The sequence below is a fragment of the Apiospora phragmitis genome (genome assembly GCF_038363925.1).
Source record: "Apiospora phragmitis strain CBS 135458 chromosome Unknown utg000004l:1.0-3135199.0:1.0-3139288.0, whole genome shotgun sequence".
Classification (NCBI taxonomy): Eukaryota; Fungi; Ascomycota; class Sordariomycetes; order Amphisphaeriales; family Apiosporaceae; genus Apiospora; species Apiospora phragmitis.
In genome coordinates, this window is record NW_027117402.1 from 899998 (window position 1) to 915161 (window position 15164).

General features: G+C 52.9%; 6 protein-coding genes across 6 annotated transcripts; 4 read left to right on the forward strand and 2 right to left on the reverse strand.

Annotated features, from left to right (window-relative positions):
• Positions 1-237: 237 nt before the first annotated feature.
• Positions 238-1941, forward strand: PG994_003429 (MFS general substrate transporter; the record flags this gene model as incomplete). The annotated part of the gene is given in 5 exon segments (XM_066854838.1): positions 238-261; positions 336-1025; positions 1036-1214; positions 1289-1359; positions 1448-1941. The coding sequence occupies 5 exon segments, from the start codon at positions 238-240 to the stop codon at positions 1939-1941; spliced, it is 1458 nt and encodes a 485-aa protein (XP_066719116.1).
• Positions 1942-2479: 538 nt separating this feature from the next.
• PG994_003430 (uncharacterized protein) lies at positions 2480-3523 on the reverse strand (the record flags this gene model as incomplete). The annotated part of the gene is given in 3 exon segments (XM_066854839.1): positions 2480-2872; positions 2885-3139; positions 3200-3523. 3 exon segments carry the CDS (start codon positions 3521-3523, stop codon positions 2480-2482), a joined length of 972 nt encoding a protein of 323 aa, XP_066719117.1.
• Positions 3524-5208: 1685 nt separating this feature from the next.
• Positions 5209-7565, forward strand: PG994_003431 (CTP synthase; the record flags this gene model as incomplete). Its single annotated transcript, XM_066854840.1, has 4 exons — positions 5209-5233; positions 5377-5512; positions 5558-6224; positions 6618-7565. The coding sequence occupies 4 exons, from the start codon at positions 5209-5211 to the stop codon at positions 7563-7565; spliced, it is 1776 nt and encodes a 591-aa protein (XP_066719118.1).
• Positions 7566-9048: 1483 nt separating this feature from the next.
• Positions 9049-9523, reverse strand: PG994_003432 (uncharacterized protein; the record flags this gene model as incomplete). Its single annotated transcript, XM_066854841.1, has 2 exons — positions 9049-9150; positions 9206-9523. 2 exons carry the CDS (start codon positions 9521-9523, stop codon positions 9049-9051), a joined length of 420 nt encoding a protein of 139 aa, XP_066719119.1.
• A 1043-nt stretch (positions 9524-10566) lies between these two features.
• On the forward strand, positions 10567-12343 carry PG994_003433 (uncharacterized protein; the record flags this gene model as incomplete). The annotated part of the gene is made up of 5 exons (XM_066854842.1): positions 10567-10898; positions 10982-11109; positions 11153-11453; positions 11556-12048; positions 12119-12343. The coding sequence occupies 5 exons, from the start codon at positions 10567-10569 to the stop codon at positions 12341-12343; spliced, it is 1479 nt and encodes a 492-aa protein (XP_066719120.1).
• A 1407-nt stretch (positions 12344-13750) lies between these two features.
• PG994_003434 (family 17 glycoside hydrolase) lies at positions 13751-15092 on the forward strand (the record flags this gene model as incomplete). The annotated part of the gene is made up of 3 exons (XM_066854843.1): positions 13751-13811; positions 13907-14202; positions 14256-15092. 3 exons carry the CDS (start codon positions 13751-13753, stop codon positions 15090-15092), a joined length of 1194 nt encoding a protein of 397 aa, XP_066719121.1.
• Between the last annotated feature and the right edge of the window lie 72 nt (positions 15093-15164).

Here is a 15164-nt window from a genome sequence, read left to right on the forward strand (position 1 = left end):
TGGCTACTAGAGACTCTGTACCCCTTTCGAAGATATAGTTCAGGCATGAAATGCACTTTCATATCACCAGGGTTCCTTCCCAAAAAAGGGTGAGAGAAGGATACCCACTCCAGAGCCCCAAAGAATATCCCTACCATGCGAGAAACAGAGGAATCTCCCCTGCTTAGGAATGACAGCCATGAGCTGGTAACCGGCCCAAGGCTGTCGTCCACAAGACAAATACTAATCGTCGGTGCCATGGCCTGTGCAGGCCTGTTGAATGTGAGTTGAACCACATGTTCGACGTCGCTCCCATGGAACAATAAACTGATTTACTGTGGCTCCTGCTACACTAGATCTTTACCGTGCAGTCCACGGTTATCACGATCCCAGCTATCCAGGAATCGTTGAATATACCGGTCAGCCGGCTGCAGTTGATCACATCCATGTACAGCATCTCATCGGGCTGCATTCTGCTCCTCTGCGGCCGCCTGGCGGACGTCCACGGCCGCAAACGGGTCTTCCTCATCGGCGCCGCCTGCTTCACCGCGTCGAGCATCGCCATCCCCTTTTCCCCCAACGAGGTCTGCTTCTACGCCCTGCGAGCCCTGCAGGGCTTCAGCAACGCCGCCACGGTGCCGTCGGCCCTCGGCATCCTGGCCACACTGTACCCACCAGGCAGTCGACGAAAATGGGTCTTTGTCACCTTCTCGGCCGCCAGCTCCCTCGGCTCCGTCGTGGGCAACCTGGTAGGAGGCTTTATCGGGGCGTACCTGTCGTGGTACTGGGTGTTCTGGATCCCGGCCGGTATCGCGGGGCTCGTCGGTTTGCTGGCGTATAGCATCGTGCCCCCGGTAGCACCATCGCAACTGATACAGCCAGACGAGTCTAGTCTTGGTGCGGGAAAACACTGCGAGTTTCCTCGTTCACAGCCGGTCGATTGGATCGGAGGCGTGACCATCACGGCCAGCATGGTCTTGCTCCTGTTCGTCTTGTCCTACGTCAACGTCCTCTGGAGCAGGTCTCCGCCAGCGATGTTGGGCTTAGTCACGATAGCTGCCCTTTCTCGCGGGCGGCTTCGTCATGTGGCAACGCTACCTGGAGAACGGCACGTTTGAATGGACGCCGCTGATCCGGACGTCCATGTTCGTGAATGCCGACTTCTCCGTCTCGCTCATCGTCATGGCTTGCTTTTGTGGGTCATATAACAGCTATCTGGTGTTCGCTTCCATCTTGTACGTTTTTCGTTCTGCCTGCTAGAGAGGGGAACTCGGCTAACACGTAGCTTTCGACTTGGCCCCTTTTTCAGCTATCAAGACTACCTAGGGCTTGACACTCTCCAGACCACCTTGTGCTTCATTCCGGCTGGCGTGGTAGGATGTAAGTTTCGTTCCCTATCCCGTAACCTGACGGCGGTCACTCGTCACTGAAATGCGAGAAATTATGTGCTCACATATAACCCCCACAGTCCTCGGCTGCTTCGCCCTACCCCCCATCCTCTCGCTCTGTCCGTCCTCCTTCCGCGTCCTGGTCGTTGGCGTCGCCTGCGGCATCGTCTCGCCCCTCCTCTACGCCCTCCCGATGATCCCGCCCGGCGCGTCGTACTGGGCCTGGGGCTTCCCCGCCATGTGCCTGTGCTTCAGCGTCGACGTCGTCTGGCCCGTCCTCGGCCTCATCGTGTCCCGCAGCGTCCCCGACGCGGACCAGGCCCTCGCCGGCGGCGTGCTGCAGACCGCCAGCCTCGTCGGCCGCGCCATGGGGCTCGCCGTCGCGGCCGCCGTGCAGGTGGGCGTCCTCGAGCAGCAGCAGCAGAACCCGCCAACGTCGTCGTCGCCGCCGCTACTGCTTGGTGACCCGCAGCTGTTGCATTCGCTGAGAGCGGCACAGTGGACCAATGTGGGCTTAGCCGTTCTGGCTCTACTCTTGGTGCTGGGTTTCTTTCACAAGCTTGGACGTGTCTGAGGTCGTATATGAAATTATGGATGGAAAGATTTTGCCGTGATGGACATGGCAAAGAACATGCACGGTACATTGACGGACGCAGGTGGTCTTGATGGAGATGTGGTGCTTTTAGTTTTAAAAGTTGGTTGACGCGTATTACCTTCGCGCGAAAAGTACCCCTGAACCGGGAAATCTCGCAATAGTTACTGATAGAAACATTTTCTACCTATATAAAATTAATCTGGTTTTGGCAATATTAAACTGCATACATGGGTTTGGCTAGGCTGCTGGTCACTCCATAGCTTTGCTTACAAACCCCTATCTCTTCTCAACACAGCGCACCACACATACCCAGACAGTGGTCCAGTAAGTTCGAACCAAATTGCTTGAGGGTCTACTTCCTCGGTGTTTATAACCATACACAGGGTCCTTCTCGACATCCCCCTTTTGGATTTCGGATCGAAAACCTCTCAGATGGTGCTATTCTATTAGTTCGTACCACTACATAAGGTTGGTTAGGCTCGGTGTACGCCCCGCCCAGATACACCCGAAAGACTGTTTACTTGGTGACTAGAGGCAACGGTAGCAAAATAATGAACACCGGGACGTAGTAGTAATTGTAAAACGTGACCCTATCCATCTCCGTAGACGTTGATGTCCAAATCCTATAGGCGAGAACAGGAGATGCTACGAGTTGCAACACAGACATCGGTTTAATCAAGATATTGTCTTGACCCATTTTCTGGTACCCAATAAAGGCGAGAGTGGCGCCGAACGCCGTGATGTAGACCGAGGTGCCCGCCCGCAGAAGCCGCAGCCCGCGTGGCGACAGCAGCATGGGCAAGGTCTTCCGGTCGCTCTTCCGGTCGCCCTCGAGGTCGTGGAACTCCTGGACGTGGATCGTGCCAATAAACCATGTGGAGACGCCGAGGTCGATGAGGACGCTGAGGTTCTAGCCCGGCACGGCGGCGCCGAGCAGCGCCTGGGTGAGCAGCCGGTCCTGGATTAAGTAGAGGAGGAAGGCGAAGAGGTTCCGCATAAACCAGGAGAACCAGCGGGGCCAGACGTAGCAGAAGGCGATCGTGGCCTCTAACGAGAGCAGGTGCACCGTCGCCCAAAACCCGAAGAAGTGGTGCACGGCCAAAGGCCCGAGGGTCCACGAGAGGAACCAGCCGGCCCTGGCCTGGTCTACAGTGATCAGGCCGGCGGGGATGGGACGCTACGGCTTGTTAACTGCGTCCTCCTCGGGAGATGTGGCCTGGTTTCAGATATCAAACACGTAGCTGCACATAAAGCCCACGGCCAGGGTGTTCATGGTTGCCGCGACGGCCTCATTGAGGGAAGGGGGCGGGGCGCAGATGAATCTCGCCAGCAGCCCGCCCAGAAAGACGAAGCAGGAGCCCCCCGCGTTGGACCGCAATAGACGCTCGGTAACGTCCAACTCGTGTAGTATTTCCCCAATCATTCTCGTGGATATGGTATTGTTGCGTAAAGGTCGAAGAGTGGAAGGCGGGTGGGGAGATAATCGCGTTGTAGATGCTTGAGCCTGCTTCTCGTCCAAGACAGATAGCAGACCAGCATTCATGCGTTTCGGAGCCGACATTGTGCTGGGGTAAAATAAAGGAGAAAGGATAGTATTATGAATGAATCTATTAATAAGTTGAACTGAAAAGCCTGCTGCGTAGGTAGAAGTGGGTGGTCTTATACCATTTATATGTCCTTCCTGATGGCCTCGTGACAGGAATATGCAAGGACGTCAACCAAGTGACTAACACGACCACCTGATGGTGATTAGTTGATTGGTAGCCATAATCAGAAGGCCTTGGTTGGCTGAGAAATCTGGCACCTTTATTGTTCCTAGCAGCTGTAACCCGGCCATCTGTTATCGCAGCAGACCCGACCACACAAGCCGGCGATCTGCATGGAGATTAAGTGCCCTGCGCTGACATGAGCACGCGAACCTCCTAAGTCATGCATGCTGGTGAGAATGACCGTCAGTCTATCAGCCGTGATAGTCCTCCAGGACCTTAACAATACTTGATTTGCATCGTAGTGATAGTTTGGGCAACAATATCAAATCTGACTAGCTTTGCCTAGCCACTGTAACGTACACATGCTTAGCGGTATAGGCTGCGAACTATACACGTCTTATGTCTCACCTCATTTCATTACAATTACTCTCATTGAACTTCGTAGCATTGCCTCATATCGCGTACATCCACAATGCTGTCTTCGTGTAAAGGGTGGATAGTGGGCGTGGGACGGGACGGGGCGGAGATATCACATCAGAGCCATCTTCCGATTCCGAACATTTCTGGGCCTCATCCGATTAGGACACCGCTTGAAAAAGGGGGCCCGTTGCTTAGATCATCCTCACTGCGTAGAAATGACTTCGCAAACGGTAGCCCTAGCGCTTTGCTCTACGATATGCAACACCAGTATGCCAGACATGCAGTTGCCGTATGAAAGAAGAATAAGAAATGCAGTCACCGTATGATGGCACGGCTCCCGATCTTGGCGACATGAGATTGATGTATCTCGCTCTGCTGGTTTTCCATGCGAGCAACATGAATAATAACAAATAAGAACTGGAATGACAGGGAATAACAAGGAATAATACCTGGAATAATAGCAAACAACAAGCGGAATAACGAGGATTAACAATTGGGATAACGATTTCGACTCACGTATCTCAGCTCAGGTCTGGACTCTGAATCCACGGATGGTTCAAGGTTGACGAGCGTGGATGATGATGAGCGTGCGATGACGAGGAGCAAAGTTGAACGAACCTGGTGTCCGCTGAACTGACTTATGGACATTGAGTCATTATTTTGTTGAGGAATCTGCGCACGCAAAAGCCTATCAGATAGATAACTGCGTGACTCCGAACATTAAATCGATATATAACTAGTCGTCCACCTTGAAAATATGTCACCATGACTTGTTCTTCTATTATGTCGTTTGGTCATGTTATTGAGAAGTAAATAGTACGTACCTACTTCTACTGGTCCCTCCAGTAAAACATTCTAACGTCGTACCTGCCGCTAAGTGGGGCTAACTTCGATGTCAGGCAGGAGCTGAACTTACACCGCCTACCCTAAACAGCCGTGGCTTCCCGTCCAGGCAGCTTCGTGGTGGGGCAACTGCATTGAAACTTGCACTGTTTCTTTTTTCTGCCGACTCATCGTCAACTTTTCTCTTCGTTAACCGTCTCCCATAGATCTTGGTACAAGAGTACCTGGCCTTGGGTAGGTATATACAGAACGCGTCGACGGTCATTCATTCAAGATGAAGTACGTTCTGGTATCAGGTGGTAAGTTTGCATAATTCCATTCGTCGTCATGCCCCTCAATTTGTGCTTGTGCGCCTTGGTGGGGTGACTTCACTTTGCGGGATGAGCGTCAGAAGTCGCAACGACACCATGTCAAGCAGAAGCGGATGAGCTGACATGACCAGGTGTCATCTCCGGTGTGGGAAAGGGTATTATCGCGTCCAGTACCGGGTTGCTCCTGAAGACCACCGGCCTCAATGTCACCTACATCAAAATCGACCCGTACATGAACATCGATGCCGGTACCATGTCACCGATCGAGTGAGTCGCCTGAAATCCGGCGGCTGGCATTAGCTGACCTTGCAGACATGGCGAGGTCTACGTACTGGACGACGGTGGCGAGGTCGACCTTGATCTGGGTTCTAGCGAGAGATACCTCGGTGTCACTCTGACTCGCGAACACAACATCACCACGGGTAAAATCTACCAGCACGTGATCGAGCGCGAGCGGCGGGGTGACTATCTTGGCAAGACTGTCCAAATCGTACCGCATCTCACAAACGCGATCCAAGACTGGATCGAGCGGGTTGCTCAGATTCCTGTCAATGAGAACCAGGTGAAGCCTGATGTCTGTGTCATCGAGCTTGGTGGTACAGTGGGAGATATCGAGAATGCCCCTTTCATCCACGCTATGACGCAGCTTCAGAGACGGGTTGGAAAGGGAAACTTCCTTCAGATCCACGTTTCACACGTCCCTGTGATCCCACCCGGCCCGCAGGGCGAGCAAAAGACGAAACCGACACAGAGGGCTGTCAGTGACTCCCGACGAGAGGGTCTCAACCCGGATTTGATCGCCTGCCGCTGCGAGATCCCCCTTGAGGCTAGTACCATTCAGAAAGTGGCGAATATGTGCCAAGTTGATGTCGACCAAGTTATCGCGGTCCACAATGTCTCGACGACCTACCGAGTACCCCTTCTCCTGGAGAACCAGAAGCTCCTGTCCACTATCGGGCGTCTTTTCCAGCTCGACTCAGTAAGTAACTCTTGGTTTATTCCTACCTATTCCAGCCATTATTCCGTGTTGTTCCTCGTTGTTCCAGCTGTTATTCCTCGTTATCCCAATTGCTATTCCTCGTCATTCCACTTGTTTTTTGCCATCACTCTAGGCATTATTCCTTGTTATTCCCTGTTCTTCCAGTTGTTATTTGTGATTATTCTAGTCGTTATTCGCCGTTATTCTATTCGCCATTGGCCGTTTTTCTAGTTATTATTCCTGTTCTTCTAGTCGTTATTCCTCGTTATTCCAGTTAATATTCCTCGTTATCCCAGTGTCTCAGTGGGGTGGTTATTCAAGGAGTTGTCTTTATTTCCTCCTGAGACATCTTGTTTACTCCAAAAAGAGTAATACTAATGCCAGAGTCGGTAGATCCCCAGAAACCCTACCTTGGTATCACAAGGGAAGCTCATCTGGAAGGAGTGGGTTGAGCTGGCTACTAGTCAAGACCACGTCTACGAAACCGTTTCGATCGCCCTTGTCGGCAAATACACAACTCTCCATGATGCCTACATGAGCGTTGGCAAGTCACTCGAGCACGCCGCGTTGCACTGCAGAAAGAAGCTCAACCTGATCTGGGTGGATGCTTCCAATCTCGAGGAGGACACCAAGGGCACCAAGCTGGTCGACTATCACAAGGCATGGCATGATGTCTGCACAGCCAACGGCATCTTGGTGCCGGGCGGCTTCGGTGACCGCGGAACGGAGGGCATGATCAAGGCCATCAACTACGCACGTACCAAGAATGTCCCCTATCTTGGAATCTGCCTGGGTATGCAGCTGGCTGTCATCGAGTACGCCCGCAGCGTGTGCGGCGTGAGTGGCGCAGGCAGCGAGGAGCTACAGCCGCAGTGTGAGAACAAGGTGGTGGTCAACATGCCTGAGCTCGACAAGGATAAGCTGGGTGGCACCATGCGTCTCGGAAAGCGCCAGACCATCTTCCAGCCGGGTACCGAATGGTCTCGTTTCCGTGCCCTCTACGGAGACCTCCCGGAGATCTGGGAACGCCACCGACACCGATACGAGGTTAACCCCGCGATGATTGACTCCATCGAGAAGGCCGATGGCGGTCTTTCTTTCGTTGGTAAGGATGAGAAGGGCGAGCGTATGGAGATCATCGAGGTCCGCGATCACCCGTGGTTCGTTGGTGTACAGTTCCATCCGGAGTACCTGAGCCGCGTGCTTTCGCCCAGCAAGACATACCTCGGCTTCTTCGCGGCAGCAGCTGGTATGTTGGAGCCGATCACGAAGGAATACAGTGGGCGCAAGGACTTGAGCTACTACGCTGGCAATGAGGACTTCGCAGGCCAGGCTTCATAGACTGTGCGGGCCCGGATTCACAAATTGTAACGTGCTAGAGAACGGCGTAACGGCAATGGTCGGGACATGGAAAACTAGGGGAGATTGGTAAAGGTATAGAGGGCTTAGACGCAGACCTTGCTGAGATACGTAGTCTACATTGTTTCATGTCTTTCATGTGTGCCGGACCCCAATGCTCTTGAGATGCCTCTTGGGGTTGGAGGCATCGATGCTCATGTATATTGGTTCTTTCCGGGGTTTCTGGAGCATACGCCCCAAAGGGGCACTGTTTAAATAGGCGCTACGCATTGATGAACTGGCTTTAGAAACAGCGTCTCATAGTTTATCGCACTGAGCGAAATCAAATTCGAATTTATTTTTTACGGTTGACCGACAAGGAGGTTCAATATGCTACTGTGCCTCACGACTCTCGGCGTCAGTAATACTCTTTTAGGAATAAACAGGATGTCCCAAGAGGAATAGACGTAACTTCTCGAATAAACGGTGAATCTACCACCCGAGACACTGGGATAACGAGGAATAACATCTGGAATAGGAAGGAATAATCCTCGAGAGTCGCCTACCGGTTATTCGAACACTTTGGCTGGGGCGCGGAGGTAACGGCTAAAGTCGACTACGAAATCCGAATACATAATCCCAGAAAGCAACACTCCCGGTCTCGCCGAGACGAATGAGATAATTCCGACCCAATGATGTTCCCTACTAGTATGATAACATGGCCCTATAAGCCATTACACGGTCGTTGTCCAATACACGGCAACCCAGTGTTAATCCCAAACTCTGAATGTCCACTTCCTGGAGACGAGAAGTGTAAATCAATCAACGACAACACGAAACCTACCTGGATTGAGCCGAAGTTTCGCTGTTGATGCTTCATGTTTTCAAAGGTTCTGGATAGAGCTAGTCGTCTCACAAGGAGTATGTTATCTCTGCAACTGTCGTGGCCAGCAATTCATACATTTGGCTTCCTCGTCCCCTTTCTCTGTAACCCTCACTCCTGGCTCAACCTGCTGTAGAAATCTTGACCAGATACCTTGGACAAATGGAATTGACATCTTCTTAAAGCATATCACCTCATTCCATCATGCATGTAACACGCCTTATCGACAACCATCGGCCTTCCCGCCGGCCTTTCTGGCACCAGGAACTACCAGCAGAGACAACCCCACTCCCTGTTATTCGTCCTCCTATTTCGCCCTCCGAGCGGACCAGTCACTTTTTTATAGATTTCGGTCACCTGCTTTCGGATTTCCCAAAACTTCCACTAGAGCTCATCCTGGTGCTGTTTGAGCACCTGGCCCCCCACGACCTCTTGAAGTTGGTACAAGCATCGCCGCGCTGCCTGCGGATCTTGGAGAGTATTGGCAGCGCCGCACTGCAAAAGATGTTTGATAGAAGTCTGTCAGGGACGCAGCGAAAGAAGGATCTCCGCTTCAATTTTTATTTTAATCGGCCTGTCACAGGCCTCAATGCCCTTACCTCCCTAGTCGCGGCCATCGACGCGCCCACCGATGTCACGCTGCGTCTCACGAAGCTTCCCGCGTCGAACTTCGAGTCCCGCGGCTTCCATCACTGGCCGCGTGGACTACGGTACATGGAGGAGACCGCCTCTGTCAGAAAATCGTGTGAACCAGGCATACAGGAATCTCTCCGACGCGCTGCAAAAACCGGGCACGACTGGGCACGTTGACACCCTCAAGCGCGCCGTGGCCAAGCACTTCGAGATGTTCTACAGCGAGGCCGGCCTCGCGGTGTTCCACCGGCAGTGGGACGCAGGCGTGCGGCCGAGGCTCGCCTTCAGTCGCTGGCACGAGGAGCTGCCGCGGAGTTTCGGCTGCGAGGTCGCGGTCGGCACAGGGGTCGGCCTCCCGACCGCCACGCTCTTCACCCTCGGGATGAAGGCGTGCCGGGACGTGGTCCACTTCGAGGTCCGGGTCAAGTTCGATCCGCTCGATCATGGTCGCCCTCTGGAGCTCGGCACAAATCAAGTGTGGTACGATACGCTGTGCTTGAGTGCTTTGGAGGCTGGCGAGTATCCGAAGCAGAGGTGGTACGATATGCTGTCTGAGAGTCCTTTGGAGCCCGGCGAGGAGCAGATGTTGCAGGATATGCTGTGCGAGATGGGCACACCCCCTCCACGACGTTTAGTTGAGTAGATGGCATGGGCAGTCTGGTGAAGATGGATGGGGGTGGCGGTGTTGGTCGTTTCGTTTGGCAATGCCTATTTGATGCCAAACAAATATACTGAGGATTCAATCAGGCTGGATGCATTTCAATACATTATCACTTCACTCGTTCTCTTTGTCTACCTTCGATTGCCGCCGGCCGTAGCACGGCAGCAACACAAGGTAAACATTGATCGATGGTGCTCTACAGAGCGACATAATTGTTCCAATACGATTTCCTCAGTGCTCATGTCCAGGGTACGAGCTACATCATTATTGCCTATGTAGTGTGTAGCTACCTCACAGGATGGCGGTGTCGAGCAGGAGGAGATAATTAATCAGAAAATAGAGGAATGATGAACGGAATGGATGAATTGGAGGAGGCCACGATGCTTTCTTGTCAAGGCAGTTGATGACAGCTGATTTTAGTGGGCTAGCATCCATTCTGTTAGCGTATTTAGCGCTACTAACCCCTGTCTGCAGTGCAGAACACCCAGCTTTCTGGCAATCCGATCGCGTCCGGTCGCATTGATTTTCTGGGAAGGGTCGAGAGGACGGAGACCCTGGACAAGGATTTGTTGATTAGTGGCCGGTTTCAACAACCAGAGTAATTTCCAGTCGACTTCGTGCATTATTAGGCACTCATCACATAATCAAGGAGTGTGTAGAAGGTTGCTTTCCCTCTTCCTACCTTACATACATCTTCGATTTGACCAATGCATTTCGCATGAACCACATCCATCGAGACCGATTGACCGACCAACCGATCTGCATGGCCCGATAGACACGACTGATCGCCGCCCCTTCTCTTACCTCACCCTTCGTACAGCCCAGCCATGGACCTGCACGAAGCGCAAACCCGCCTCATGGCGTCGCTTAACGACTTTTCGCATGCCTTCCAAAAGATTCCGGGCAGCGAGATCTTGATCCGATACATCCAGTCCAGCTACCAGAATGACCCCGTCCGATCTGCCATCGAGTTGGTTCTCGTCATATTCTTCATCCGCTATCTGCTTTCGCCTTCGTATGCCACCCACGGCCCCAACTATGTCAAGCTTCGCGAGGATGAGATCGACGAACTGGTTAAGGACTGGGAGCCGGAGCCCCTCGTGCCCGCCCAAACGCCCATGGAGAAGCAAGAGGCCGACAACTTGCCAATCATTGTTGGGTACGTAGCCAAGAAAGAGAAGAAGCCCCTTTTGCTGTTCTTCCAAGGAAACAACATGCGCTGACTTAGCCTCTACACGATAGACCCACGGGCCCGAAAACAAAGCTTTCCAACGGCAAGACGGTCACCAACCTCGCCTCGTACAACTTCTACAACTTCAACGCGAACGAACAAGTCAAGGAGAAGGCCATCCAGACCCTGCAGACGTATGGTGTCGGCCCCTGTGGCCCCCCACCAGTTCTACGGTACCCAAGACGTGCACATGAAGACCGAATCCGACATTGCTACGTACCTGGGCACCCAGAGCTGCATCGTCTACGCGCAGGCCTTCTCCACCGTTTCCAGTGTCATCCCGGCCTTTTGCAAGCGCGGCGACATCATTATCGCCGACAAGATGGTCAATTTCTCAATTCGCAAGGGCCTTGAGGCCTCTAGAAGCAACATCGTCTGGTACAATCACAACGACATGGAGGATCTCGAGAGACAGATGCAGAAGGTCGTCCAACAGCAGGCTAAGAAGAAGCTGACCCGAAGATTCGTTGTTGTCGAGGGCCTGTATGAGCTGACCGGCGACTCTGTGAACCTCCCCAAGCTGGTAAGAAGCCCTTTGTTCGGTGTATAGGACGAAACTTATATGCTAACAATGATGTGTCATAGGTCGAACTCAAGTCCAAGTACAAGTTCCGTATCTGCCTGGATGAAACCTGGTCTTTTGGTGTTTTTGGGCCGCACTGGCCGAGGCCTCACCGAGGCTCAAAACGTGGATGCTTCGCAAATCGACATGATTACTGGATCGCTGGCTGGCCCCCTCTGCGCCGGTGGTGGTTTCTGCTGCGCCAATAAAGACGTAGTCGAACACCAGCGTATCAATGCCGCCTCGTACACTTTCTCTGCCGCTCTCCCCGCCATGTTGGCCGTCACTGCCAGCGAGACTCTGAACATGCTCCAGTCCAACCCCGAGCTGCTGACCCAGCTCCGCGAGAACATCAAGGCCATGCGTGCGCAACTGGACCCCCGCAGCGACTGGGTCATCTGTACCAGCGTGCCCGAGAACCCCATCATGATCATTGTGCTCAAGCCCGAGGTGGTGCAGGCGCGAGGACTGACCCCCGAGGACCAAGAGCGCATTCTCCAGGACTGTGTAGAAGAGGTAAGTCGGAAACGATATCCCTTGATATTTTTGCCACTTGAGTTGAACATGAAACTGACCTTTTCTACAGACATTGAACAACGGTGTCATGGTTACGAAGTTGAAAAGCCTGCCAGCAAGGCAGAGCTCAGGCGCCCCCAATGATGGAACGTGGTACATCCAGCCGGCCATAAAGGTCTGCGTGACATCTGGCCTCTCGAAGAAGGAGATCGAGAAGGCCGGTGTCACGATTCGACACGCTATCACCAAGGTGATGACCCGCAAGACGAACAGGCAGTCTTCGGTCAACCCATGAGCAATGAGCAATGAAGACGTGTTGTTTATTTTTATGATGTTCTAATGAATGAAGAAAGACCCAGGGAGTAGGTAGCCACAACTATGATGTGCTGCTACTTTGTACACTACTACTACTATTACTGCCGCAGCGCGTAGAGCGATGTGTGGCATGGTTATGATAGACTAGGTCCATGGGATGCGCATAGAGTCCATATATAATAACTAATTCTAGAGTACTTGCCTTCCGGATTTGGGTTCATCAGTGATGTTTGTTGGAGGTATTGAGGGTAGGCAGACTCGTACTGGTCTCGATGATGGGTACAGGTACACATGTTCACGGCTTGCTGTCCATTCTTTCAGACACCATCAATTAGTGTACTCGTGAGGTGGCAGCGAGGGTATCTTGGAAGACTTGGATCCAATCCAAAGTGGCAAGTACATCCATTCATCCATCATCTGGGCCGCAGCTGCCTCGATTGGAATACCTACACTTCAGAGGCAGCCCGATCCACCCATTCCCAGCACATATCCATCTGATCTTATGACGAGCCATTCTAATCAATGACTTCCCACGCGCCTTGTTGACAATCCCAGCAGCCTAGCAAGACTGCAATTGTTCACAACGACAGACAAGAACCTCGTCGCCACATTTCGTTTCCACGCGTTCAGCCTCTTGGGTAACTTCCTAAATTCGTACGAAACAATTGGATCACCACCGTCTTCATCCAGGGAACCATATCCTTCTGCCAGGTAAGTTATGTGTGCAGTTTCTATTTTCAGGGAAAGGGCTTTCTCCTGAATCGTACCATCTTCACTGTTGTCTCACGCTCCCAATTTCCTGCTCCTCCCTTAAAAGCCACCATTCTTCCTTGCACCACGGCACTTTTGAGATTCCCGCAAATGGGAAATTGCATTCTTGCTGTTGCTGTTGTTGATGCTGCTATTGCGGCAACTGCCACAGGCACAGGCACGCCCAGAGAGACGTCCCGTTCCATTGGTCTGGCTCTTCGTCTCCTGGGATGTGATAATACCCATCCTCACCAATCCCCCTTCATCAACCTTTGTTGCCTCTCTACCTCTCTTTGTGCCCTCGTTCCCTCGACTGATGGACCTCGTTTGACGTCTTTGGCCTCGCGACCCTTTCTGGTTTTGCCACTCGCTTTCATGAACTTCTCCTTCGTTTTGTTGTCGCTCCTTTTATCACAGTCGCTATCCTATTGTTCTGACTGTCCCTCTTGGCCTTTCTTGACGCTCGCTAATTGCTGGTTGCCACCAAAGCCAATCAACCACAGTCACTCGTTTCCTACTTGAAGAGCCCCGGCCAAGTATCCTTGTTCGCGTCCGAGGACTAGAAGGAGCAAAGAGAGAATAGCCCAAGAAGCAAACACTCGTTTATTGAAAGATTCCAACCAGTATCTCTTACATCATGAAGGTCCAAGTTCTCGTCGCCGCTTTATCCCTGTTGCAGCTTTCGGTTGCGCAGTCGAGTAAGTTCCCATCCCCTCAATGTCGCAAGATATCTGGTGTCCCGCCGCCGAGAACTTGTGGGTGGGCGGGTGTAGTCTAACATCAATATGTGTAGGACGTCATGGCCACCCGCACGAGGTCCATCACCGCCGAGCCTTCATCCCCAAACGCGAAAAGGTTACCGTCACGGATACCAAGTTTTCCAAACCTACCGAGATCCCTGAGATTGTCGTCTACGTCGATCAGTTCGGTAATCCCGTTCGCACCGCCACTGAGACGGTGGTAGTCGCCCCGGCTTCTCCCTCGCCCGCGCCTCCTGCTCCTCAGGTTCCTCAACCACAGCCGCCTGCACCTGCCCCGGCAGCTTCATCGGCCCCTGTGCCTCCGCCGGCCCCAAAGCCTTTGAGTTCGGTCCAGCCTGCTCCTCAGCCGGGTGCAACGAGTTCTGTTGCGGCTCCGCCTAGAGTTCGAGCTCTGCCGTGCCACCTACCAATGAGGACAGTACTCGCCACGGTATCACCTATTCACCCTACAAGGGAGCTGGCGGTTGCAAGTCTGCCGCCGAGGTTGATGCCGACTTTGCCCTGTTCGCTAAGGACCATGGGGTTATTCGCCTCTACGGTGTTGACTGCGACCAGGTTGCTTCTGCCTATGCCGCAGCAAAGAAGTACGGCAACAAACTTATGCTCGGTATCTTTGATATCAGCAGCATCTCTCAGGCTGTGTCAACCATGGCTGTCGGTGTTAAGAATGACTGGAGCATCGTTGATACTGTCAGTGTCGGGAACGAGCTGGTCAACAATGGCGCCGCTCAGGTAGGCCAAATGCTTGGTGCTATCGAACAGACACGGTCTGCCCTGCGTGCTAAGGGCTACAAGGGCCCTGTTGTCACCGTTGACACATTCGTCGCCGTCATTGCCCACCCGGCGCTGTGCGATGCATCCGACTACTGCGCCGTCAATGTTCATCCTTTCTTCGACCCGAACACGCCTTCTGCCAAAGCTGGCAACTTCATTACATCCACTGTTGGACAAATCCGGCAGAAACTGAGCGACCCTAAGAAGCGCATCGTTGTGACGGAGACTGGATGGCCTTGGAAGGGCAATGCCAATGGTGCCGCGGTTCCTGGCATGGACACACAGGCCACAGCCATCGCTTCCATCAAGAGCTCTTTCACCTCCAACCCAGCTGACTGCATCTTGTTCACGGCTTTCAACGATATGTGGAAGAAGCCAGCTGCTGGCACATTCTTTGCCGAGCAGTTCTGGGGTATGGGCGCTCGCTACTCACCTGCCGATTAGGACGTCGGCCACTGGTGATTAAGCGGGCTCGACTTTACCCACCACGTGTAAGATTTACGAGGCCTTCGAGGG